Genomic DNA, 27,200 nt, shown 5'->3' with positions numbered 1-27,200 from the left:
TCCTGAAAGTGGCAGGCGTCGCGTGATTTTGATCGCGTCGTCGTTCGACCCTTTGCGAGCTCGTTCTCGTTCAGAAAATAATAATTCTTCGGTCATTGAACGTGTAAAACGTTACATCGCCAGATCTTCGTGTGTTAGTCGACGCGACGATCGATAGTTCTGTTTCTTTTTCCCTTATGTTATGTACATCGATGCGTTTCGTAACGAATTCAATGCTGGAACGCCATGACGATAAAAACATCGGGGGAAGCGTATCGTTCCTGTTCGATCGGACTGTAATCTTGGAATTTCGGATGTCTAGCCCGTAGCAAACGTTAATACATGTTTCGATTTTCTTTGCAGACGCGTGTTCCGCTTTCTCGAGCGCGAATAAGATTGGGAGGGGAGGAGGGCGGTGAAACGAAAAGAACGAGTTCGGCGCATGGTTTTCCGGCCTCTTGTCGAGATCTCCTGTTCTCGAACGTTGTTTTTCTCGAATGGCACACGTCGCGCAGGAAATTGCTACTCCCACCCCGGCTTTTCAGAACCAGTGACGTAATCGTCTGTATCTTTCGCGAGCAGATTACTCGGAGGGATATTAAATATTCGGACTACGCAATACAGTATCGAACCTCGCGCGAATACTTCCGAGCAATATGCAATTCAGTCAAACGATGAATTCGCGCGGTAGTTTATTTCGTAATTGCTTTTACGAGCCGGTCGTAATTTTTTTTTTTTTTATGATCTTTCCGATCGCTTTTTGATCGGTCTGTCTAATTTCAGCATGTTCGATCGCGCGAACGATTGCCCGTTCTTGTGCGATGCACCGAGTTTCCAGTACATCTGTCCAGCGAATCTAATAGAAGGGTTCGACCAACCGAATGATAAACACAGTTTCGATGAAACTCTTCAGATAACCGTAAACTCGACTGTCGTCGTTTTCATCGAGTCTGACGACGGATTAATCGCTAACAAAATGACGTTGATTTTTATATTTTATTCACGCCATTATTCACATGTATTACGTTTTTTACGCTAACTCAACGTCTCGAACTAGTCGTCGATTTGCGCGTATCTGTTCGCTGATTGCGTGCGTCTACCGTAAATATCTACGGCAAAGAGAAGAAAATAAGCATGGTATTAACGAAACTAGCAGTTGCGTTTCTCGTAGACTGCGGCGTATTGTGCCGTACGTCTCGTGGGTCTCATCTCACGAGCATTGTCAGAACAATGTGGCGGCTTGTTGTCGAGGCCAAACACTTGTCAGCGTGTGTACGGTTATGCGCGACGCTGTTTCCGCTCAATTGTCGACTCGAGAGAAATTCATGAAAAAATTTCTCCTGCCGTGGGAAGCACGCTACTCTTTCGAAACGGCGACTCGACCGACTGCCACCAATTATCTCGTGCCCTGTAAAAATTTCTCGCCACGAAGGAGCTATAACATTTTCGACCGTTTCGCTTCTTTCTCGGAGGTTAACTCGTTCAGTGTTTCTTTCCGGTGCTACCCGTTATATAGGAACGCGATCCCGATCAGAGAATCGTTTTAGGCAATCTTAAAATTTCTGCTTTGCAATTTCTCGCTCTACCGTGCGGAATACAGAGAGAATCCCGATTGGAATGGAGCGGCTGGATGCAAAGCGAATCGATGAAACATCAGCGGTAACATCTGCAGGGGCGGTAGATTATTTAAACCCGGGATAGAAGTGACTATAAAGTCAGCAGTTATGTCTGGCTATCATATGCATAATACCTTCTATTAGAACGATTACTCGTGTTTATCTTGGTACAAGGCACAGCGTACGTGGCCGAATCCTCCGCTGTAGTTAACCAATGTAATTGGGCATGCAGAAATACGCGAAGCGCGTACGTGCAAACGTTTCGATCACAGAAAAATCGCGAACTCGTCTGTATTGTTCGCATTGTTCCCAATGTTCGAAAATAGTTGGTCGATAATTAAATATTTGATTGGTATTTTTATTTTATTTCATTTCATTGGTATTTCTATCGCTGGTACTTTTAGTATTTGTGGCAGCTATTGTACGGTACAATTTTAAATACTTTCATCGTTCCAAATTATATTTTTTTGCCTGTTATAAAAAGTTTTAAAATAGTTCAATATATCCCTCGAATATACGTTTCCCGTTCTATTGCTTCGTTATGCCAAGTTTTAAAGGAAGCAGTGACTTGCAGCTGAAAAATTAGCCAAGTCGAACTGTTTGCTCGCTCTCTCCTGTCTATCTGAATTCACCACTCATCCATCCTACTTGTAAGGAATATTTACCGTGTAATTTCGTTCTCAGGCACAGCCTTCACTCTCGTATTCCGCGTTAACTCCAGCGTGACGGAAGTATCGGATTGTTTCAATAAAAGTTCGAGCCACGATTTAAAACGTACATACATCTGTTCCAACGAACGAAAAAATTACTGCGGAAACGTGCGAACGTACGACACGATCGTCTGTGTAAGCTCGTAAAGAGCTGCTCAGAATAGCCTCGTAAAGGGAAGCTGGAAAGCTTCGTAAGTTTCTTTCTGTTGCCAGCTCGTATGACCCGCACTCACTTAGCTACCAGCTCCAGCGCCCTGCACTCGCTTATTTGCCACGCTGAGCGGCCGCACCGACTTATCTGCCAGCCCAAAAAATTCCACATTTTCATGAATTTTGCCAAATGGATGACGTCTTTATGTATTTTACATGCACTTAATGGTCCCGCACCTGAGGAATACGGATCAGTCGGTATTTACAAAAACCGGATTGACTTAGTTGCCAGCGCATAGTTCTTTCTGTACTTCGAATTTATTCGGCTGGTTGCGTTCGGTTGAGTCGATTGTTCGGACGAACGTGCAATCGTTTCTCTCCAGGCTCTGTCGATCGATCGCTACAAGATCCTAGGCAGCGATTCTTCGATCTTCCAATCGTGGACTATCCTCTGATTCACGGTGGTCGTCGAGCTTCTGACGAGGTTAAACGTAACTGCTCGGTGAATCGTGTTTTCTCGTTCTCGAAATTCCAACTTGGAGCAAATTTCTCCAAACATCGTGATTGCGTTTTCGAATCACGATGCCGATTCCGCGCAGATCGAGAAGAAAATCTGTGTTTTCTAATGGCGCGATATGAGATTCGGTTGACGTCGGATGTATTTCGTCCTATGTTTACTTACGTGTGTTCACTCGCCATAAAGGAGAGATTGTCGACCGCTAGATAGTGAAAAAAGAGGATACTAACGAACACGGTGAATATCGAAAGGGTGCAGTCAACTGCAACGTCCGGGAAACAAGTATCGTCGACCGAGCCAGTGATCCACGATAGCTTGGAACGCCGACTGAAATATGGAAATTACGGCGGAACGCGGGCGAGTAGAAAATGCCAAATGGTACGGTACTCTGCAGGTCACGTGAGCTGCGTAATATCCAGTCACGTTATGCGTTCGACTGCAAACCCTTTAAGCCGGCAATAAAATCCAACGATTTTCGTCGTGTGCATCCGCCGTTGTGGCATCCTTTTTCCAGGCCGCGGTACCGTAACGGACCGCCATACCATCCCTTCCTTCCAGCATCCACGTCCTTACATTCACTATTTCGTCCTTATGCCAGCGGGCGCGCATTTGTAAGTCGAAACACGTCTTGAATATACGATAAAATTTTCCCCTAGATTTGGGTTCATCCCGAACTCCCGGCCCTGGCTGCTTCTCTTTGTCCCTTCCAAGTATGTGGATCCACCGTTTCGCATTCACCTATTTGCATATACGCGAATCCAGTAGCGTCTTTGCTTTGTAGCCCATTGTCTTTTCGAATCATCGGGAAGGCTACGTTCGTACTTTAAATAGAAATGGTTTGTTCGTGTACGTGTTGCCAATTTCACGCGACTTAACTCATTGTTATTGTTTGGTCTCGGCATTCGAATTCCAGCAAAGCGGTATTAGATTCGTCCAGTTTGTCCAAAAAGTATTTATCCATGTTAGCAAACTGTATTTTCCACGTCAAGGCGGTTGTATTTTTCCTCGTTCTTCCTTCCTCGTTCTTCCTTCCTCGTTCTTCGGTCGCTTGCACGACACGATTGAAAGCATACAGCGATGCACAGGAAACTCTCTTTCTACCCGTCCTTCCCCATTCTATCCCGAAGTCTCACAGGGTCAAGCTTCTTCCGACATTTATGGCCGGGCGACCTTACAGATTCACGCCGGAGGAGACCGGACAGGTTGGCCGGTTTTTTTTGCCCTATATAAAAGTTTCAGAGTAAAAAGCTACCGGCCCGTAGGAACGTCTGTGTCGTACAAAATTTTCCACTGGATCGGTGCCTACTGTAATTAAGAAGATGCAACCTCGCCGAAACTGATTATCTTGATGAAGTGCCTCTGAAAGATTTCCTGTGACGGAAATGAATTAAGTAATTAGATCTGATTATGCTTTGCAGCTATGTCGCACTAGTTATAGTGTAACGAAGCCAACCTCATTCAAAAGCCCTCAACGATATTACAAATATTGTACATCGATTTATGTAATCTACATGAGAAGTAACCTATATAATTACTGGGCGCAGCCGAAAGTTATGTACAGGCGGGCACGAGCTGATTCCTCGTGAAAAAATAGGCAAAGATATAAAATAAAATGTTTCCCTCCGAAGCTTAGCTTTCGAGGAAATCTAGTTTGAAAATTTATCGAGCACACTCGAGCATGGTTTGGGCAGTTCCGGACTGGACAGGACTAAATAATCGACAGGACGCGTGAAAGTAAAGTAATCGGAAATGCGGAATAAAATTTGTTCATAAGACGCTTTGTTCTGAGTATTCTCTGGAAAAGGAAGCCTTAAACGGAAGAATTTTATTCTACGCTTTTTACTCATTCTCGCATCTAGAATAACATCCTATCGATCGTTTATACTTAACAAACTTTCAAACTCAAATTTCTTGAAAGCTAAGCTTTGGAGGAAAAAGTTTTATTCTATATTTTCTTTTTATTCTTTTCATATGGAATCACCCCTTGCCTATATATAGCGCACATCTGTCCAAGGAACGTTGATATTCCTTCTGTAAATAATATAGAGGAAGTTGAACGATCTCGAGGTTAGGAACATCTAAAACACAAGCAAGTCACGAGCTCGGTTATTCAGTCACATGTTTGAAGCGAGAAATTGAGCGTGGTGACTTGCCGCGTTTCGTGCAATTTCTGCGTGTAATTAAAACGAGACTCGTACCGTGGCGCGTGACTTTTTCCGAAAGGTAGCGCCGTAATGAAATGCTGGTTTGCGTTGAAAAATAACCGCGACTTCGGCCGATGCATCGTCGAATAGACTCTTTGCGTGTCAGAGATCCGTAAACGAACTTAATTACGATATGCCGATTGAAAATCCGGTTTTCCTTTGTGTACGATGCTTCATACAAAAAGCTGCGTTTAAACTCTTCGATTTATTCTTTATCGACTGTTAACCGATCGGGAGAAATTAATCTGCGCGTAAAGATACGGAAATAAGAAAGCAATATATAAGCGAATGTTTGCGACGATGCTCTCGGAGAAAGACCGTGAAATCGTTGTAAAACTGCTGACCGAAAAGGAAACGTGGCTTGATCATTTTCTTATAAGCAACATCGCCGGCAATTTCTCCGTCAAGATTTTACGCGGAGTCGTAACGTTGCGCGAGAAGAAACTGTAAAAAAATTTACGACATCAAGTTCCGCGCGGTATCGTCGAAAAATGGTCGGACGCTAACGAGAAGAAGCAATTTTTCCGATTTTGATTGTGCCTTCGAGAAGAACGTGGTTCCGCACGTACGGCCCGCTCGTAATAACTGATGTAGACAGCGTAACGTGGCTCGGGCGATGCTAGCCGTGGCGGAAAATATCGCCGCGATGAAGGAAATCGCAATAAACTAGGTACTCCAGTTAACTTCCTTTTGTACGGATAAGCGTGCTCTCTCTCTCTCTCTCTCTCTCTCTGTCTCTCTCTCTTCCTTTCTCTCGCTTCAATTTCTTTGATACGAGCCGAACGGGGTACGGTGTCAAAAAGTAATTACGGGAGTGGTCACGAGGAACGTTTATGAAAAGCTCGGCGTGGCGAACGACAATAATAAAACAGGAGGAAGTGGGTAATAATTCTTGGGACAGAGGGGATACCTCTGTCTCGACATTTCCTCTGAGACTTTGAGTACCACGGCCGGCCATTACTGCCACCGGCAAGAAACGGAAGAGGAATTTTTCATGGCGGCAACCCTCGCTCGTGCAACTTCCTTTTGCTTACGTGTACTCCTGCGATACTTGAAAACTTTCCTGACCAAGTTTCAGACGTAACGCGTCAACGAATACAGAGCTTTAAGTCTGACAAGGAAACCAGACTGTGAATTAGAGTGAGAACCGTTTTAAATCTAAGACGAACTTGTTAAAAGGAAAAAATTCTCGTTTTCCGGATCTTAACGTCGCACGTTTCATTCGATTTCGCGTCGATTAATCCAGGAGTGTAGGTTTCTCACGGAGCTGCCACTAATATTAGACAGGTTACTTCTATGCATTGAAGCGACACGAACCGTACTTCCGTTGGAACTTATAGCACGTAGAGAACGATGCGTCCAACCTTCTCCAGAAATCTGGTTACATCGTGTGTACTCTTTGAGCTACCATATTCACTCCATTAATTTTGAAAACCATCAGTGAAATCTATGTTCGCAACTTTGATACGCTCTCATCTAATTTCCTCTGCGGTTGGTGCATCTGACAGGTAGTCCGATCTCGTTGGATGCGTTCAAAGTCGATTGATATAAGATGGGTTTCGTGATAAAGATAACTTTGTGGATCGTATATTACCAAGATGCATCTACTACGAACGTATAATTATCAAGCGACTCTGAATATTTCCGGTTTTAGTATCGTTGCGTTGATGTTCCTATTAACGAGAGCATCGGCGCACTGTTGACGTTTATAGATGAACTTTCTTGAAAATAAATATTTTCAAAAAACGGAGAATCGTCGAAGGCGCTTTCCACCGCGTTTCGATCACAGCTTCGACGAAGGAGAGGTTCGCGTGCAATTTTTCGAAAATCTCTGGACGCTTCCGTAGCTGTTCGCGTCGTTGCTCCTCGGGACAGCCGCCTAAGCGAAGTGTCGATCGACGTGAGTAAGACAAGTGCGAAAGTAACCCCCGTCCAATCAATCTTACGGCATATCAAACCCCATCTCCTTGCCCACTCGAAGCTCGGGAATATCCACGTTCCCTGACGTTCGTTCTTCGTTTCCCATCGACCACCCCGTTCTACCCCACGAGCAGCAGCATCTTTCATCCCTTCTTCTTCCGACATGTCTTTCTTCTGGCTCTCCTCAGTCACCGCGAAATCCTCCGTTAACAAAAAGGGCGACACGTTCGGGGTTGTTATCCACAGACCAGTGAGCCGCCCTCGCAAAAAACTTCTATGTTCCTATCTCGTTGTATAGGAAACACGATTGGGATTGTTATCCGTGGAGTGATAGCTGCACATCCACTTTGCTCCACGGCGAAAAACTTGGTAGAGTGGCCGACACCTCGGATGGATGGATCTCCCCGGGTCAAGAATGTCCTACATTTACTTTCACGCTCTCGTTTCGCCTTGCCTTGTGTTTTTTAGCGAGAACGATATACGCCACGCGGGACCTAAAAGTATCTACACGAATCTCTAAGTTACACTTCTTTCTTTACGCTTTAGGCTGTACTTAGAGCGGATACCTGTTCTGATAAATGAAAGATAAAACACGATACACGTAGCTAGTTTCGTAAGAATTTGATTATTCCGACGTATTTGCCAGGAAGACAGTAAGCCAGCATCCGCATCCACTGTGACCATAACCGCAGCCGTCTTTGCGTTCGACGTTCAATCGACCTCGTCACTGGTACATTCGTCTCTTCCAAAGGACCCCTTATCCAACGAGACAGAGAAGTTAGGGAATCCTTGCGCGCGACAAAAGAGGGGAACGCGTTAGGTTCTTTATCCTGAACGCGATACGACGACGTCGAGGGGAAAGTTGCGGCAGATAGGCAGTATGGTCGAAGCTTGTTGTAGGGAAAGGAGCAAGGAACGCATTATCCGGCGGGATCGAATTGTCCTGGTCGTCATTCAAATTCGTTTAAACTCCCTCGCGCACTTCGTCGTATCCCGGAAGGTATGAAAGCTCTCCTCGTACGTCTTATCTCGCTGGAGGCGGAAGCTTCGGGATCGATCTTTTTCCCACACTCGCTACCGAGTACTTTCGAAGGGTTAAGAGCGCCGTTTAAGAGACAAGAAGCAGAAACCGTTCTTCGAAAGCTCGCTCGTAAAGGATTCTCATCTGTTTCGCTATTAGCGATCCGTTGTTTTCGTCCCTTCACGCTACAGCGAATTCACCCACCGTTCATTTATCTTTTTTTCTTTCGGGCAAATTTCGCAAACGTTCGCGCAGCTTCTATTACGCTAATCGTACGCGCGTCGAGCTTCTCTCTTTGACAAATTAATTTCGATTCTTCGCCGGAGTTAATTCAGAAAAGAATCGTCCTGTGTAATTACGACGTGGAACCTGCAACGATTGCGCTCTTCAAGTTGAATTTCGTTCATTATCCCGGGTTGTATATTTTTTCCGATTAAAAATAAGCACAGGGAGCGATTCATCATGCGGTATTAAATCTCACGTGTCCCGCAAACACACATCGGAACACGAGAGCGTTTTCATCCTTTGTCGTGCTATAATTAAATTGCTTCCTCTTTCCATTTTTCCCTTCGTTCCTCTCTGCTTGCTACATCCCCTTCACCGGGAGGATTTTACACGAACTTTTCGTTGTTTTTATATTTCCTCGAAAGAGAGCGAGAGAGACGAGGAGCGAATGGAACACGGAAGAAAGCAAGAGTGCGCTCGCCGACGTCGTTCATTAGTTCGAATGATTTAGTATGTTTTTCCTTGGACGGTCTAGCGATGAAGAGACAGTGCACGAACCTCGTCGTGATTGCGTGCATCTGTTGTTCGCAAGAATTAAATAAAATCCTCGTCCTCGTTCTGCACAGCTTTGCTTTTTCCAACGAGTCTTACAAATTGGACGCTTAAAAGTGCATGGTTCGAGCGGGCGAGCGATCCCGGTTAATAATTCCGCCCATGCCATCGACCTATCGCTTCCGTTTCGACGTTTGAATTTATTCGCCATCGCGCCGCAATCAAACTTTCATCCTGTTCGATCCATACGTAGATCTCTAACGAACGATCTATGGTCGTGATGTTTTTTTTAAAGGCAATTCGTTCACAATCGTTGGTCGGCATTTTCGAAGTCTCGCTTGTTTTCGATAACTGATCGCAATTGCATGCTACTAATCGGCGCCATAAATCAGTTCACAATGGATCTCTATACGAGCAAATTAATCATTGTAATTAATGATTTGCCGGCGACGAACGGATCGCGCGCTGCCACGTACATATTAATTTTATAACGCAACGCGCCTGCATTCTGATCGTGCGGCGCGTGCTCTAAGTGCGCGATCATGCCATTTCAAAATTTCTGCTTTTCGTAGTCGGGTATTACGTAGATTACTAGTACCGCTTGGGTGTCGATTGACCTCTGAATAATCAAACGCGCCGCCGGTCAGCTTTCCTGCTCCAGTCGTCAACTGGTAAGTGAGGTTAAAACCAATTATTGAATTATTCAACTGGTTTATACGCGAGTTAGTCAAACTTGTGTTACCTATCGAGGACGAAAACTATCACCGCTAAAAGCGAGTTAACGGAAAACGATGTTACGAAGGTAAATCGCGCGGGGAGAGAATAAAACGTATGAGAGTACTCCTGCAGATTGATCGAGAGTACTGAAAGTACGAGAATCGTCCGCAAGCGACGGTACATTAGCTTTAGTCGGTTCTCATCGATGAAAGGAGCGCGGCTATGGTCAGAAGGAAACGTCGACTAAACAAGAAATGGAGCATAAAGGGAGTGAACGTTTGGTAGGTACGTGGGCAAACACCGGAATCGACCTTAAGACTCGGCCATTGACTGGTGTACACAGAGGTACGATGTATTTAAGTGACATCGCATTACGGCAAATCTATCGTAAATAGCTGGGTCGAGATGAAACCAGAGGGACTGGAGGATCGAATCGGAGACGAAACATCGTTACAGTCCGAGCTTTACGATTTTCTTACGTAATTCAACTAAATCTCGTTATCGAAGTTTCGAGCCTGTGTGTTCTTCTCACTTGCGCGAACTTCGATTTGCGATGGCAGGTAGAAGTTTGATGGCATGCGATTTCTATCTGGCGAAATGGCCCGAAGCTCAAGAATTTTATTATTAATAGAGCATCGTCGTGAAACGACCGGTTCGACCGATCTCCCAGAACGATTGAATTTCTTTGTCATTGATTCAGGGATTATCGTCGCTCTAGCGGATTCGAACAGACGTCTATCGTCGAGCCGTTCGTTCGCAAAATGCTGCCTTCGAACTTCTTTCTTAGCCTGTCCACGTTGACGAGCGGAAACGAACGAGAGAGTAAAAGTTATTATCGTAGAAGAGCGAACGTCCGATCTCCTAACGACATCGAGTCGATTAATAGCGTGTAAACAGGCACGCGCGCAAACTACAGGTTGGAACTCGAAAGCAGCTTATACCGGAGAGAAAAATTAAAGGAGAATGGTACGGCCATTTGGTTATCGCGTGCAATTTGCAAACACGATCGGTTCTCGTCGACGTCTTCGAAGATTGCCTCGGGCCGAAGAAATTCGAATAACCGTCTATCGTTCGGCGACGTTGGCCGATTCTTTCGGTTGGAATGCCCGGCGTTCCTTCGAGACCGTTTCCTCCTCGGCGTTTTCACCGCGGAAACAGCGGCCGTGAAATGAAATGAAATCGATAATGGGGTACGCTCGTGCGCGAATCGTTGTGAGATAAAAGCTGTTAAGGAGACAAAGTGCGCCGGAGAAAAATAGAGGAGAAGCTTGCCGACTAGGAGGCGGCGCGGCGGTGGCATTGCCGATGGTGGCGAGGTACCGAAGGACGCCGTAAAGGACCGCGCCTTCTTGCGGAAACTCGTGGCTCGCCGAGTTCCGCAGGCTCCCGAACTTTTAAAAACGTCCCCGCAGACTGAAACTAACTTACCGAAGTGTCGTTCCTTTTCTACGCCCTCCACCCTCGCCCTCGCGACTTCTCGATAGCGATATGGCAACTTCGCTTGGATACCGTTCCCCTTTTTCACGGTGAACGCCTAGCCATTTGTAGGTACGTCGGATGCATTATCCTACAGGGCTTCTACGATTTTAGCTTGTCCCCGGGACTTTCTACTTGATAAATGCGGACGACTATTCGTTGACTGTTGGAGATTTTGATCGATAGCAGGTATTTATATCAGCGGCTGAACGTAAGGAAATTTCTGCTTATCCTGGTATATGCTTGTTTCGAAAGGTTGATAGAGTGGAAGAGCGACACAGGGATAAGCGGGAATTCGTAGTCCGAAAACTGACGACGAAAAAGGGTATAGAGAGTAAAAATAGGGTGGAAGGTCGTTCGTGCACACGATAGGTTCCCTCGTGGCACGGCGGCGACAAATCGATTCGTGCCTGGCAATTAAAGTCTTCCACGTTGGCGTGTGCCTAGATGCGATCATTATCTGCGTCGTGATTGGCTTCGCTACCGTCAAACAGCCCCACACAATGATTTTTGTTCGCACGTATCGCGTTTGGTTGATTCAATAACGAAATCTACGTGTAAAAAGAAAATCAACCCTCGAGAGCTCGTTTATTTTTGCTCTGCCAGGCAAAGCTTTAGAAACGCTAGTTAGTTTTAACTTTTATTAAAGCGGAGAACCGAGGCATAGCCGAACGATAGAACCTCCTCTGTTATTCTAGATTTTTCACCGACAAATTTCTATCGCACAGGGTCTACTTAATCTTCCAATCAATCGCCTGATAGATTATGCATTATCTTTAGCCAAAACCGGGCCCCTGTGAAATTATAATTATGCATGTTGATAAATTATTAACGTGGACCGCGACCTTTCCCTATAGTTCGTCTATTCTGTCCAATTAGATGTATCTCATGGATAACTTTTAAATCTAACCGTAGCTTGCGTTATTTACTTCTTTTGTGATTCGCGCAACGAAATAAATATAGTCGATTAGATTAAAAAAAGAAAGCAAGAAATATACGCTACTGGCTGTTCTTCGATCGAAACTTTAACAGCTACCAGAGGTATACGTGCCACGGAATCGCGTACGATCATTCACCGGTCTAAATAAAAGTCGGTTTCGCCGAATAAAATTCTTAAAATTCATTTCTCTGTTAATGGCAAAGAGAAGCTGCGTGCTTCGAGCAGCAACTAGGCTGACTCGAATTTGTTATCGATTCGATAAATTTTCGACCGCGATCAACGTAAATTCGACTTTAGGCGAGTTTCTTCGATGCTCGGGAAAGGTCGGCTAGTTATCAAGGCCAATTTAGGGTGTATCGGGAGCGATGACGCGCAACCGTGTGCTCAAGTGTAATGCCTCTCGTTATCGATACATAGTTCTGGGCGATTATATCGTCGGAATAATAACCGAGGCTGACCTAACTTCGCGAGATATGATAGTTCGCTCGGTTGAACGGCTGAATGCTTTTCAAGCAGAGGCTTGCACGTGCCTTCGTTATCCGGAAAGGTCTTTCACCTTGTCGGGTATCGGTAATGTTAGGGTTGCGATTTTTCGAGACAACGATCGTACGAGAATTTTCAATTCTACAACACTCGCATCTAGATCGAGTCTCGAATATCGTGAATTAACATAGTGAAAGTTTGTCGTAAAATGTGAGAGGATGGGTCTTTGAAGCGTAGGTCCGAAGATCGCGATATACTGCCACGTTTTTCCATTGATTACTCTCGTGATGCAGTTGCGAGCGCGTGGCAAAAAGACCCGCGCTCGAGAAGCATATCTGCCGGTTGAAATCGCGATTGGAAATGGGTGTGCTATCGGCGGGTCGATCGAACGATTGTCAAATATTTGAAAATAAAGCAATCATTTTTATAGAATCCTATCCGATGTTGCGAAAAAAGATTTTGCGGTGCGCGTCCGTCCGTGCTACAGTGGAAAGAAAAGCAGAATACTTTCGGTTTAATTAAATCGAACGGAATATTATTGTCAATGCGTGCCCGCGTATCCTTTCATCCCGTAATCCTGATTTATTCGGTTGTACATCGCTACGAAGCAATCGGAACTTTATCGAAATTAAATGTATTCCCTCACTGACAACAAAAACTGCAACAAATTCATACTGTCCACGTATAACGAGAATCGTTGGCGCAAAGGGATAGGAAAAAGGAAGGAAAATATGGAACTTGGAGAGAAACGGGCAAACCGTATTAATAGCTACCATCGGTTTGAAAGGAGTATTAGTTTCTTTCTGGTTGCCTGCGGGGAAGACGAGCCAACCGGGCCGATTAAACGAGCGAACAGTTTTTCGATTTTTTTTCCACAGGGATTCCGTTGTTTCGCGAAATGCGATTATACCGGATGATTAGCTGAGCACGATAACATCATCAGCACGGCGATCATACTTCGCAACAGGATCTGGATTTATTCCGGCGAGACAGCGGGGCTTACACGACCTTCTATCGAAATTAAACAGGGATTTCGCGTTCCCGCTGACCCCCTTTCCGTCCGTGTACGCGCCTCGTGTTACACGCGTGCACGCGTGCACACCGTGACAACGCACCCCTACATCTCTATACATCGCTATCTCTCAATCTATCTGTATCCATCGCGCAAGCTGGCGAACATTTTAATCGCGTTCCACCGAATTCCACAGGAAATCCCTTGCAAATCCGTGAGGCGCGGCTCCCGTGAACTTCGTTGTCCTCTGGAACAGTGATTTTTTGTGCCATTGCACGCGTTCGAAGGATAATCTCGATGCTTCTTGCCGGATTTTAGTTGTACGCGACTTCTTCGACACTCGGAGATCGGCGGTGCAGCAACGTATTAAGCGCGACTTTTACCGTCCGTTCCTTTCTCGTTCGTCCAACAGCTCCATGTTTCGAATCGTTCGCTATACGCCGGTAATGCGTTTTATCTGAAAACATATAGGTAGAGGATTTACAGGAAGATTCGTTTTCGATACGTTCTTCTACGCCGATGAAAATGTCCGATCGGTTTTAATTAACGCATTAATCGTGGAAGCTCGTTGATTGGTTTTGTAAGCGATCGTACAAAAATACCTGCATTTCTTTCGATCGTACGTACGCGTCTCGTCGATAAATGACGAAAATAAGGAAGCGAAGGATACATCGCGGGATATCACGTGCGAAATAAGATCGGGCAAAATAGTAATTCGTGGAAAATGCTAGGCGGAGAAAGTCGGATAAAGTTAGGCGCGTCCGTCGTACGCTCTGGTCGATGGAAAACACTTTAATCGTGGTTGAACGATCGACGAATCGGTTCGAGGGAAAATCTCCGGACAAATTCTGACGCGGACTGATATTCCTGAAGAGGATCAAGCATCATCCGCGTCGTCGGTTGCGCCGAAAACGATAACATCTCATGATCTGTTGGTCAGCTACGGATGAACAGCAGCGGCGCACGAGTTTCCTACCGAACCGATAATTGAAAATCACTGTCCCATATATCGATTCGTAGGATTGTCCGCTGGACGTGGTGGTTCCTCCTTCATCCTCTATCCTCGTGTTCGTTCGCTCTATCCCTGTCTCTTTCTCTCCGCTTTCCACCCTTCTCCTGATCGGTTGTCCACCGGCGAGCAAACAAAGTTACGAATTTTTGGTTGAATTTTTTAGTCGGTTTTGTTTGTTTATTAAGCGGACGATAGAGTCTACCGTCGGTATACGGGATGTAACAGACGACGTTGCAAGGTTACAAACCCGAATCACGTTCGATAAAAAAGACAGGAAAACGGGGACAAAGCGGAGACGAAAATCGGAATAACGAAGTTTCGGGGACAAGGGGGAGTTTTCTGTACGGTGATGTGATCAAAGGAACGACAGACTGTACGGCGATCTCGGCTCCGACTAAAGGTTATAAAAAGGGATGCAAAATTGCATAGTTAGTTGATGTAAATTCTTGCTCTCTACTCTCCGGCGTTCTAGCCAGCACCGAATCTCTATTGTTCGCCGAATAAACTGGCGAATCACTCACTTGTAACCAGCGAAGGAGATTAGACATTTATCGTTTGTTTCTTTACAGCTTTCTAATCGGGCGTTAATTCGATACTTCCAGAAGATGAGAATTAATTATTAAATAATAAATTAATTTCATTATCCGTGTTAACGAAACCCGTTCGAAATTTCGACACAGATTCTATCGATTCGATTCAGCGAAATGGCAAAAACCGTGCGCACCTGTGAAATAAGCATTCACTCCAATTATTTTCCTTTTGTGATCGTTTCAAACCTTGGTGTACAACGAACGCAACTTTCGGCCGGGAAACGTATTTTCTCGCGTGGATTTCTCCGAACCGCGACAGGCGTCCCTTTAAAAAACGGGCATTTTTTGATAGTGCGTGCGCACGATATTAAGAGAATTTCCAAAATCTCGAGAACAAACGAGCTGCGAAAAAGACACTCGACAAATTATGCGATGCTCGCATTCTTGCGAGATAACGGTAGTGAAAAATCACGGCTTCCTGGCCGCGAGATAAGGCAGGTCGGAAAAAGAGTGCCGTATAATGAAAAGGCACGCCTCTGGTCTACCCGACTGATTTAAACGTCTGGAGATAGCTCGCAACGTGTATTCTAGTGGAAATATTTCTTACGCGTCGAAGCTTTCAGAGAAAAATTGCGAAGTATGCACGAATTTCGAGTTTATTAGGACCCGTAGTTTTTAATTTTTCCAATATAATCGTTCGAATGGTTTTGCGATATTCGTGCATTAGTCAATTAAACGCAGCGACGTGGAAAACACGTGCAATGGAAGCAGAAAGACTATCCAAGTCTCCCGATGCAGATTGACCCTGTAACTCGATTGTTTGAAAATTAATCGAACCGCGATAATGTCATTTTATCTGCCAATGGTATTTGAGGTATTTATTGGGTCATCCTCCGACCATATGTACTGAATACAGTTTAACGTTGATTAATATAAAATTCCTTTTCGTCGGATTCATTTCCAGAGACGAGTGAAAAGACCGTGATAACCGATTGTTCGCGTCATGAAAATAGTATAATAATAATTAGTAATTTGTAGATTTGTAAATGATGTCTATTATCTTGTTGGTGCACCGCGCATTTGTGACAAATCAACTAACAAAGCGGATCATTTGCGCAAACAATGAGATAATGGTCTGTATATTTGTGGTCTCGATGTTGAAAAATTTGAGGCTACCAGACGTAAGTATTTCGACCAAAGACGATCAAAGTGCGGTTCTTCTCGCTGCGAACTATATTTGTTATCGTTGCTCCGCCGCACGTACTGCAGCGTCGAACAAACGGCGGAAGTATAGCCTCGCGTTTCCGATAGAGGCGGAAGGAGAAGAATCCATTTCATCAGAAAAGAAAGAACGCGAGACAGAACGTGTAATATCGACTCGCTTAAGCGTGGCTAGCTTGGGAAGGGATAAGAAGGGCGGAAAGAAGGCCGAACGACGAGAACAGAGAAGCTGTGTAAGGCGGCGGAAGTAACCGCTCAGGCGGAAGTTCCAATTGCCAGCTAGATCTATATATAATAAGACAGGAGAGTTATACTTTCTGCCAGGCGTCGTAACGCAGTTCGAGTGCAAAAGTTTCGGCCCTTCCCCGGCGACCTTCTGGAATTATCTCTAGCACCTTTCGTCCACCATCGTCGAGATAATTAAATATATCCGTGCACTGAAATGCTCAAACGGATTTTCTCCGGACGAAGGCGGCCACGATAAAGGATTTTCTCCTCTAAGACGAAACTCGGGATTGAAGGGAAAAAGTTTTCCTTGTTTGTCCTTTTGCGTTAAACCCACATTCTTCTGCGATTTCGAAACCCGGCAAATAGAGTCTGACTCCCAATTCCTTTTGACATCTGTTCTTCCTTCAATGAAACAACGATTAAAGCAGAATATTGTCCTGCGTTATATTACCTGGACAAAGTTGGTGCGAACGAAGGACCATAGGCTTCATCATAATTAACTCGGAAGTTGAACTTCTACGATCTTAGCTATCGATAACGCGACCTCGATGATCCCTCGTGACCGTACAGTGATGTGTATTTCCATGCACGTACAAAATGGAATCCCCTGATACTTGTTTCTAACCACACAGAGTTCCTCTGAATAAATATTATTAGAAAGTATATTTGCCTGGAAACGTCGAGAATTTTCAAGCTTATCTAATGAAGTTCACGTAACTTACCAACAGAAAATCAGTGTTCTAATTTGTCAGACCATTTTAGAAAAGGTGTTGAGGTCCGCGGAAAGCTGCCATAGTTCTGTACTTTGAGAAATTTGATTTCGGCAAACGTGGTGAAATTTTCCGGTATATTCGTACTCGTCGGTCGGGCCGGCTCTAGGCACGAACAGAGTGTGGCTTTGGAAAATTGTTGCAGTGGCTGCAGCTCTCTTGGGAGGAGCCATTAAGTTTCATTTTTTCTCTCGTTCTTCGCCCTCTCGCAATTGGGTTAGCCGCGCGAACTTCCATTCCATAAAGTTAGCTACCACCGAAGGACGATAATTATTATGCCGCATAGCGCGACTCGGCTTGTGCCACGGCACTGCGACAACTAGGTGCTTTGGGACCTTGTTCCCGTCCACTTCATTCGTGAAACCGCCTTTGATAAGAATGCCATTCCTACTCCTTTTTTCCTCGTTGAAAGTGTGTTACCACCTGTCTGCGTCCAATCGCTTGCAATTCAACTTCCACGACTTCTTTTTCCTATTTAATTATTCTCTACGCAGCTGATTAAGAGCGGTGACAATTTTTCTTAAAAATTAAGCATATCATAATGCACACGAGTTACTATGCAACGAAGGTAAACAAGGTTGATACGTTCAGAAATGACTAGTTTTCTGAAACTATCCGACAGAATGGCACGTTGAAATCACCCCGATCGGAAGGCCAGGCACGTATTTTAAAGCCAGTGAGGTCGGTTAGAAATTAGTATACTCCGTCCTCGTCTGCGATGTCTACGACTTTTTAATTTATTCAAGGAAAGTTTGCCAGAATTCGTGCAGTTCGAAGCCCAGCTTTTCAGGATCCCGTCTGAATACCGACCGACTATTCCAGGAAGCAGATGCAACGTTTGTTATTTTTGCGTTCCGTTCCATTAAATCTTTTCCATTGTTCTCATTTTGCCTGACAGCGTTCGCTTCTGCGAGACTCGAGCAAGATGAAATGAGATATTCTTTATAAACAACCAACCCTACGCAAAACGAATCTACCTACGACTTAACTTGCCACGTATTTCCAACTCATGCTTGGATTTCTTAAAAGCTAACAACTTTTTATCGAGAGATCTACTTATAGCAAGATATCGTCGATAAATCTCAACAAGCATGTACGTTTTACCATCACTTACTAACGACTCCATGGATGAGTCAATATTTTTACACGAAATCGAAAATTTGTTAGCCCTTGGTTACTATTATAACGGTAGGCCGATTTTCAAGCATGATTGAAAGCAGAAACAGGCTAAGCTGTATGACCGCGTGTACGATCACGACGTGTACACTCGTGTATCCGTGCGCTCGCACAGCTGGACTTTATCGTGCTCGCGTGCGATCGTGAATCATAATGCGTCGCGCGATTACGCATTACGCGCCTCCCTATCTAGCCACTCGTAACGCATTACTGTCCGAGTGGGTTCGTCAATATGCCGGCGAACTGGATTATGGCTATATCCGTGGCGATGCTTTATCGTTCTGTAACGCTCGCGTGTCGCCCGTTTTCTCCCCCTTCCTTCGTTCCTCACACTCACGTGTTTCACTCTCACAGAAATAAAACGCTCGACCTGGCCATGAGACTCTTTCGCGACGAATACTCTGGTTCTCGTATCGATTCGACTGTGTTTGTTCGGTATCGTGACGTGCGAGTTATTCCACGCCACTTTGTTTTCTGTATTCGCATGATTTCGCGTGAATTCCCGGCTCACTGCTGACACCGTTTCTTTAACCTTTCGTTCCCGCCTATTTAGAACGTTTTCGCGTTCTACCGTGTCTCTCTCGAGAACATCAAGAGAATCCAAGAGTACCCAGTTGAGAGAAGAAGTAATTTTCGAGTTCGAGATCTCTTCGGATTCAACGAGAGTGATTTAGCAGGTCCAGCTGACTGAGGAGAGGCTACGATGGGATCCGACAATTAACGGAGTCAGCTGGAATTACTCGGAAGATTGTATTAGCACGTCGCTGATAGTAACGCTGGCGCATGAGCGCAGCGATAGAGTGTTACAGCGCCGTCGTCGAATATTGGCAATATTATCAAACGTTAGTTCTGTTAAGCGACGTATATCAGTTCAGCGAACAATACCCGTCCATTGTCTATAGATTTTTCGGTTAGGCAAGAAACGATGTGTTCGCAGTCAGTCCAGCAATACCGGCATGGCAATCCGACCGTGCTCGCTTTCGACACGAGTAAATCACGATTAATCGCAATTTCATGGACGTTCTGCGTAAGTCATGAAATTAATGTAACGGTATAACTCGCGATTACGTATTACGTGGTTGCATATCTCTCCACTTGTTACCGTTACTACCGTTGCCTGGCTAGTTCAATATGCCGGAATACACAGTTGTTCTCATGCTTTATCGCGTGGTTATAAACCGCTGATACGCTAGGGAATAAGGAGTACGCCAGTCCTCGATAGAAATATACTCGTTACGATACCAATATCTGTATCGTTTTGCGGGGCATTACGCGTCCACAATTAGAGAGGTTATGCGTATCTTTCCACAACTGGATATCGATGTACTTCGATACACCGAGATGCTACTTCCAAAAACATGGAAAATATTTTAACGTTGGGAATATTCTCATCGTATTCTAGTCGTGACGTCGAAGCTAGACTATGATCAATGGGGTTACTTTGCGAATCGATCTGGGTCGCGAACAATCGTTACCAGAGGTACACCGATGGTATACGGTTGTGTAAGTCGTCGCATGATTCGCCTGGCCGCGATATTTGTGCTTTTCATTTGAATTTTGTCTTCCTGATCTTTCTCGGCTGGTTTGCTTCTCTTGTGTTTTCGTCAGACAGGGATGCTCGTCGTAAAAAGCAAAAACAGAAAAGAAACGTGCTTCTGCCTTGGTGCACTTAAAACAAACGTCTCATTATAAGGCGGCGCCGAAAAGAAAGACGGCATAGTAGCGATGAATAATTATCTGGCTGAAAGAAGCGAGATGGAAAAAGTAGTGAGTTCAAGAGCAAGGGAAGTTAAATGGAAATATTATTCTACTCTGGTCGCGCACGTTTTACTTACTATTCGCTGCTACTCTTTTTAAGGACTTCTATTATTTTAGCTTTCTTCATCGTGTCGATAAATTGTTCTTAAATACTTAGCTTTACCAACTTAATTAATCGCATCGAATTATAAATGTAATTGCTGTTTCTCTTCCTTCACTTTAACCTGTTATACACAGAAACGTACTTTAACAGAATAACCTATCTTTTCGGTTGCAGCATTTTATAGTAACGCATAGCGTGTATAAAACATATTTTGCACGTAATTTTTCTGGTGCATCTTGAAGTACAATAAAATATAAATTCTAAAACGAAAAAAAGATTTACATTCTACTCACCGAACGTTGTTGTACGTAGCAATTAATACTTCCTTAAATAGCCCCGCAAAACACGAAATTGACGTTTAATATCTTCAATAATTTTCACTTTCCACTTAATTTTCACATTCAATTTACCACTTGTCAAAACACTGACGAAACGTTGTCGTAAGGGAAACATACTGTAATATGAAGATAAACATAGACTCAATAGAGCAACTATTTCAATAGTTTTAGACATTCATAAAAAGTTATACCATTAATAATTTAACGTAAATGAGAACGAAAAATACCTTAAGATACATCACTGACACTTTTTCGATTAGAGAATATATTTTCGAGTAATATAATTAGGCGAATTAAAGTTTCTACTTGAATCGTATGGTGGCGGCAGTTGCGATCGCGACGCCATCTGCGCCACATATTTGAAACATCTTGTCTTAAAGACAGGCGATTCTTTTTCGTCCGACGGCTTGTGGAAAGCGGCTGTATGAGCGTCGTTCTACTTCATGTAAGTAACATGAAACAAATTTACATTCACGGCAAAAACGAGCAGTTCCATCACGGAGTGTTGTAAACTTCCACGGCATGCCCGTACACGTTGTTAAACATTCATATTTTCTCGTACGCATGAAATATTCCGTGGAAAGTTTCCTTTGGCGTCCCGTGGCCCGCGTTACTTTTCGTTTCGCGACTCAAAACAATAGAAAGAAGGAAATTGCTGTATTTGTTTGGCCTCGTTCGCCTCTTCTCGGAGCACGCTTCGATTCATTCGCGAAATAAGGGACAGAATAACAAAAGTGAAGCGTTTGAGCAGTCTGTGTGTGTCTCTCTCTCTCTCGACTGTTATTGCGTCTTAATAATACATGACACAATAATGGCCGCCTAATTCGTGTTCACCGGTCGTATATATCTATCTTTTCGCGTTCAACGAGTACGAAAAGACATGCCATGCCCGGCGTGCATTAAGCAAAGACATTTTTCATTCTCTTGGAATCTGTCGAGTATGGTTAATTTCGAAATATCTTGACTGTGCATCGAGCGAGATCAGCCGATGAAAAATGTGTCCACGAAGTCGTAAAAAACGAGACCGGAAGTGGCGATCCTTAGCCCGGTGGAACTCGAAAGAGTGGTGCCATGTTAAAAGGTCTGAATTCGATTTACGATTCGAAAAATCCGTCTATCTTCCTAGTGCACTGCTTCAGGATATGCACGGACAACTGTCATGAGAGGGAATATATACGGTGGTACATTTTTTTATGGCTGTTTCCAGCGGTAGCGAACGTTTCGTAATTAATTACAGGGGGGGTGCACTCTTCTTTTATCGACTACCATTTCGCGAATGGCTCGTAAAAATCCGTGAGGGTCCGTGCAGTTTTCCTATCTCTTTCGTGCCTCGTTTTCCATTTTCTCTCTCTGCTTTCGTTTTTTCTCGTGTGACCGCATCTCCATCTCCCCCCTCCCCCCGGTCCCTTTCTTTCATGCTCTTGGCCATGGGTGCCGCTTTTAAATGTCGTTACGAATTTTTTTTTTCAATTCTTCACGATGTACGTAAGAAATAGATGAATAATTTCGAACGTTGAGATAGCCGGTTGTAAAGCCAATCGAATTGGAAATCTCGATTGCTTTTCTCTTTGTGCTTTCGTTTTCAATTTACTCGAGTGTGCTTTTATTGTGCCTTTACACGTATCAACGAGCGAAAGTTGCGTGAATATTTTATTTTTCCACGTATTGTTGATTTAGAGCAAAATTAAGTTGCGTTATCTCTTGAATCTGTAGCTTCGATCGAACTAGTCTACCATTGTAACTTCGATTATTCGTTTATCTTGATTCGCGTCGAGTAATATCGAGCGATATCGAGTGAAAAAAATGTTGCGAAGGAAAAATCTTGATCATTTGCGTTCGATGAATAAACGCGATTTTTCGTGACTGAGTTACTTCGCTAATATTACTGTCGCCTATAAATAATAAAAACGCTTTGCTGGATGGTGTATTAAATTGCGATCGTAACTTTCCATTGTTTTCCTCGCGCGAATTTTCTCCCTTTCTCGTCCTGTTCTATTTTCCAATTGTTTCGGTTGATTCGTTTGAATATCTTCGATTTCCTATAATCAGAATGCATTTCGACGTTCCATTATACGTATGTTTTCTTAGCAGCGCGATGGTGATTACTAAGTATTTTCTGTGCGATCGAAGCTCTGTTCGCTCATCCATTTTCCACTTTCATTCTCTGTATACCCTCATAAAGATATTTTATTTCTTCTTTATTACTAACGTCTGCCATGATATTTCTGCTTTCAGGATCCGACATCAAAGTACCGGTTGCAATACTGAACTGTCTTTACGCGCGTCAATTGTGCTTCGAGGATCCATCCTGCAGCGCCATTCTCGAGATTATACCGAGGGTCTGTGGTCCAGAACTGGGTGAGTACTAACCAACTATTCTTTTAGATTGTTTTTAACTGGTATTAGAGAAAGGAGGGAGAAGCAAACATCTTTATACGTCGCAAACAAGTCGAATTCAACTTCCTGTAGAGCTTTCGTTAGAGTCGGAAGCGATTTCTGAACCGGCTCTCAACTGTTTTCTTTGATTTAAATAATTGCAGCCGAGGGGCACGATTGGATCAAGCTAGAGGCTCGCGAAGTCGAACGGTGTCGAGTAGTGGAAGCAGCTTTCCCTTAGCCAATGTAACGAGAAATAAAAAAGCGGAGCGGACCGAGGATACGGTCGACGACCTCGTACATTTCGCACTTCTTTCTCTTCTCTTCTTTACAGTTCTTTCTCTTTTCTCTTCTGATTATTGTATCCGCAGAAACTGCAACGGAAATCAGGTTATCCACTGTCACATTGTAAATTATTTTGAAGCTAGATATCGATAGACGTAATATATTATCGACGAAGACGATTATATTCTTCGGTACTACTATTAACGAACATTTTACGAGTTTAGAACGAGATTAATATATAATTGATCGCGAACGGTTTCGGGTACTTTTACTTAAAAAGAGAGTTATAAATGATCCATTATAAACAGAAGCTATGTTAACAAATATCGTTTATCGAGAACCGACAATTATATCCGAGAATGAGCGTAATTTGGATAAAATGTAAACCGCGAGTATCAAGAAATCCAATATTAATAATTGGAATAGTACTGGCATGGTTTGATATCCATGACACGTTGTCTGAGCGACGCTGCTCCGATTTCGTTTACTGTAATCTCTTTTGGCGAACAAAATGCCCGGCCGTGTCGTGCAAATAATTAAATCCAAACCGTGGCCAGATTAAATCTCCAACTTTTTGAATATTACGTATCCTCTAATCAGGTGCTCTTTTTTTCCCGATGTTCTTTTTCCCAAAGCTCGTAGTTTTACACGTCGCGCGAGTTATAACTCGGATAACTGTATTATGAAGTTTTCGCGCCGGGGGAATTACGTTTAAATTTAATGAACGACCCCAAAAATCGGGGCAAATACAGCCCTAACGTGGCTGGAAATTAAAACAAACAGAAGGACGGCCCTTCAACATAATAATGGAATTAGATACGTTTTACTTTAACGAAAGTAAAATGTAGGAAAGACCGTTAAAACGTGCTCTTTCGTACGCGTCTCGGGAAAATGGGATTAATTCGTATTTAATTTACCGAGTAAACGAGGCTGGAAGCGTGATATCGTCGTGGTACACGTGCGACCGCGAGCATGAACAGAGAAACGCTTTGCAAAGCGAAGTAGATTAACATGCAGAACTTCTCCTGTGAATTACGTGTAATTAAAAAATTCTCAGCACATTGATTGGCACATTTTAAATCGCGTGCAACTTTACTAGCCCCTCCTTTCCCTCGCAAAATCATTATATTTTTTCAAGGATTCACGTAGGAGACGAACGATCGAAATCTCGGCGTAATTTAGATATTTATCGTCGATCGGTAATTCGATGGTAGAAACTACCATTCATTCCATAGTCGAGGGAGCCTTTTTTTCTTAAAAAATTAAATCGTTATTCTAAATAAAACGTTGGAAGTATGAAACACGGTGGAAAAAATCGCGTAGCCAAACGGGAGAGCAGCAGCAGTTGTCGAGCGAAACGGTTTATTTTCCGAATGACTGCTTCGGCGAATTAATTAGCGCGTTTTCTCGTGATTCAAAGCAAACGCTTGGAAAAGTCCAGTTGGCCGGAAAGGTTCCAGTCCGAAATTAACAATTCGCGATTCAGCTGACGCACCGGCCTCGAAAAAATGACGAAAACTATCGACTGTCGAGTCACCACCGCCACCACCACCGGTCATGGTTTTCATTACAAATTAACTATTTCCTCGTCCATGGCAAAATCGCTTAACATCGTGAAAAATATTAATTTCGAGTAGAATCGTACGTCTACGTGCACGCTGGATTACATACGCTTGAATGAATCGTCGGCGAAAGTGTTTTTTCAACCATGAAACGTTCATTGCGTTTCGCTTCAGAGATCACTAATGAACAATCATCGATTAAATTTTTAATTCTGTTCCGCTTAGAAAATGCACATGCCAGTTACCGTGTATTTAATAAATCATGACTTCGATGAAAAGCTAAGCCGCTTCTTACGCTATCGTGAAAATAAGTAGTACAAGTAAATGAATCGGCCGACTTACGGTTATTAAGAGAGAGTTAGCAAAGAGATTTCTATTTCGTCGATTCGCCGACCATCAGAAACGAATAATCTATGCTAGGAGAGTGCTATGTAATTTCGATATTTCATTGCGCAGAGATTCAACAGATACGAAAGAAGCTAGCGGTATCGCCTTCTGAGACCGTATCGAGGGAGACTGGCGTAAATTCTTCAGCTTGGAAATTCTGGGACTGTGATAATTTTCAGAATACCCCTGGGAAATCCAAGTGAAAGGGCATCGACGCGCTTTTTACCTTTTAGATACTACTTTCCTACTTTTACCGCGTATTTACTCGACTATTTTTATGGACAGACCCGTTCCCTTTTTGTTTTCCTATTGCTCTCCGTCTGTAGACTGGAACTCGGTCGTGTAATTAGAAAGTTTTTATTTATATGCGCGGCACTGATTCCCATGGCGATCGAGGTTATCGTAAATTACGCTAAAATTACAATTCCCGGTTGCAATATTCCAGCATTTATGCTATTCTCGCGTTCGTTGGCTCGTCGGATTCACCGATGGACATTCATCGAGCTCATAATCATCCGTCCATAAACAGTGTGGCCCCCGGTACACGAATCGAGATATCGATCCGTGAGGCTTCCTGTTCACGGTCGGCGCCAGTCGAAATTTCAGCTGCGGAACGCATAGAGATAGGTCAAGCGGAAGTTGTCGATGTACTCGACGCATTTCCAACCATATACCGCTGTTGTCTCTTAGATAGTCCCGTGCACTGCAATTTCATCAGCGCAATTACACTCGTAAAAGAAGTTTTGTAGTTAGCGGAGTTAGCGTTGCTTTGAAACTTATCGTTAGCTACGTTTTGCGAATAATTGCTGTTGAAAAAGTTACATTGTTATCTCCACTTTCGATAATCGAATCAAATAGCGTACGAGCATAATATCTATATGACAAAACTGTAAAAAATCTGTATCGGCGGTCAGAAAATGTTTCTTTTTAAGGTGACGATAATAGAAAAACTTGTAAGAAATGTAATATCGATCGGAGCGACGATTTGTCGAATATTTGTAAGTCAGCAGAAAACTGTGGATAAGAAACACGATATAGAAAGTACCAATATGAACGGTTTTCCAGATCGTTAACATTCCCTGAACAACCACAGGAGCTGCCATAATCTTATCCGCAACCCTTATTTCGCGCGCTAGTGCCCCATACGATGAATATTGTCGACCATAGCGGACCTCCATTTCGTGTTAACCTTATCGATGAAAATGATCGCTGGATTCTAGGAAAATCTTCGCAGATAGGAAGCTGTTATTCCGTAAACTGCTTTCGGCGTTGATCTTACACTTAAAGCTTATTCATTCTCGACAAACTGTCTGTGCCAGTTGAATGTTTATTCGATATCGCTTGCATAATTCTGATTGAACGATCGTTTAATTGCGCAACTTGAATGGCCCGCTTCGTTCCCTTTGTGCACATTTCGCTCCTGTGCACTGTCCTATTTTAATTTACGTAATCGATTTGTTGTTACCTGCAACCTGATTAATAAATGCTTTTACTTTATTCGAAAGTAGCGACGATTCGTCACTGATTTTCACGGCGCTCACGAATAATTCCAGTTTCAATGGAACGCTTAAATTCATTGTTTCTCTGTCACATATCGCAAAATATTCGTTCCATTTTGCTTTCGTTGATCGCAAAATTCAAAAAATTTGCGTTTCATTCGGCGAGTTTTGTCTCTTCGAGTATCCGGCTTTATCTGCTCAATACATTTTCATTGAAAATTTCCCGGCAAATAGCGCAACTACGAACGTACTCTGTTCTTGATATCGAAGAAACGAGCTTTCTTTCACTGTTCCTCTTCTCTTCTACGAACGTGCTAACTGTTACAAACGGACTAACGTTAAACCTTAAAACCGCCAGTGGAAAGTCGACGATGAAAACGAATAAAGTACCGCGGCTCGTCATCGTGTTAACGAAGAAAGTCCATGATAAATC

At 43.6% G+C, this 27,200-nt stretch overlaps 1 protein-coding gene across 1 annotated transcript in view; it reads left to right on the top strand.

Moving 5' to 3' along the window:
* LOC117209276 overlaps window positions 1-27,200 on the top strand; it is a 220,385-nt gene that overhangs the window by 63,969 nt on the left and 129,216 nt on the right. Inside the window, exon 2 of the mRNA XM_033451077.1 lies at window positions 22,894-23,016. Within this exon, the coding sequence (XP_033306968.1) occupies window positions 22,894-23,016 (123 nt within the window). The remainder of the gene's footprint in view (window positions 1-22,893; window positions 23,017-27,200) is intronic.

The sequence above is a fragment of the Bombus bifarius genome, unplaced genomic scaffold (assembly GCF_011952205.1).
Source record: "Bombus bifarius isolate JDL3187 unplaced genomic scaffold, Bbif_JDL3187 scf7180000008169, whole genome shotgun sequence".
NCBI lineage: Eukaryota > Metazoa > Arthropoda > Insecta > Hymenoptera > Apidae > Bombus > Bombus bifarius.
The sequence above is the reverse complement of the archived record's forward strand: the minus strand, read 5'-3'. Positions and strand labels throughout refer to the sequence as shown.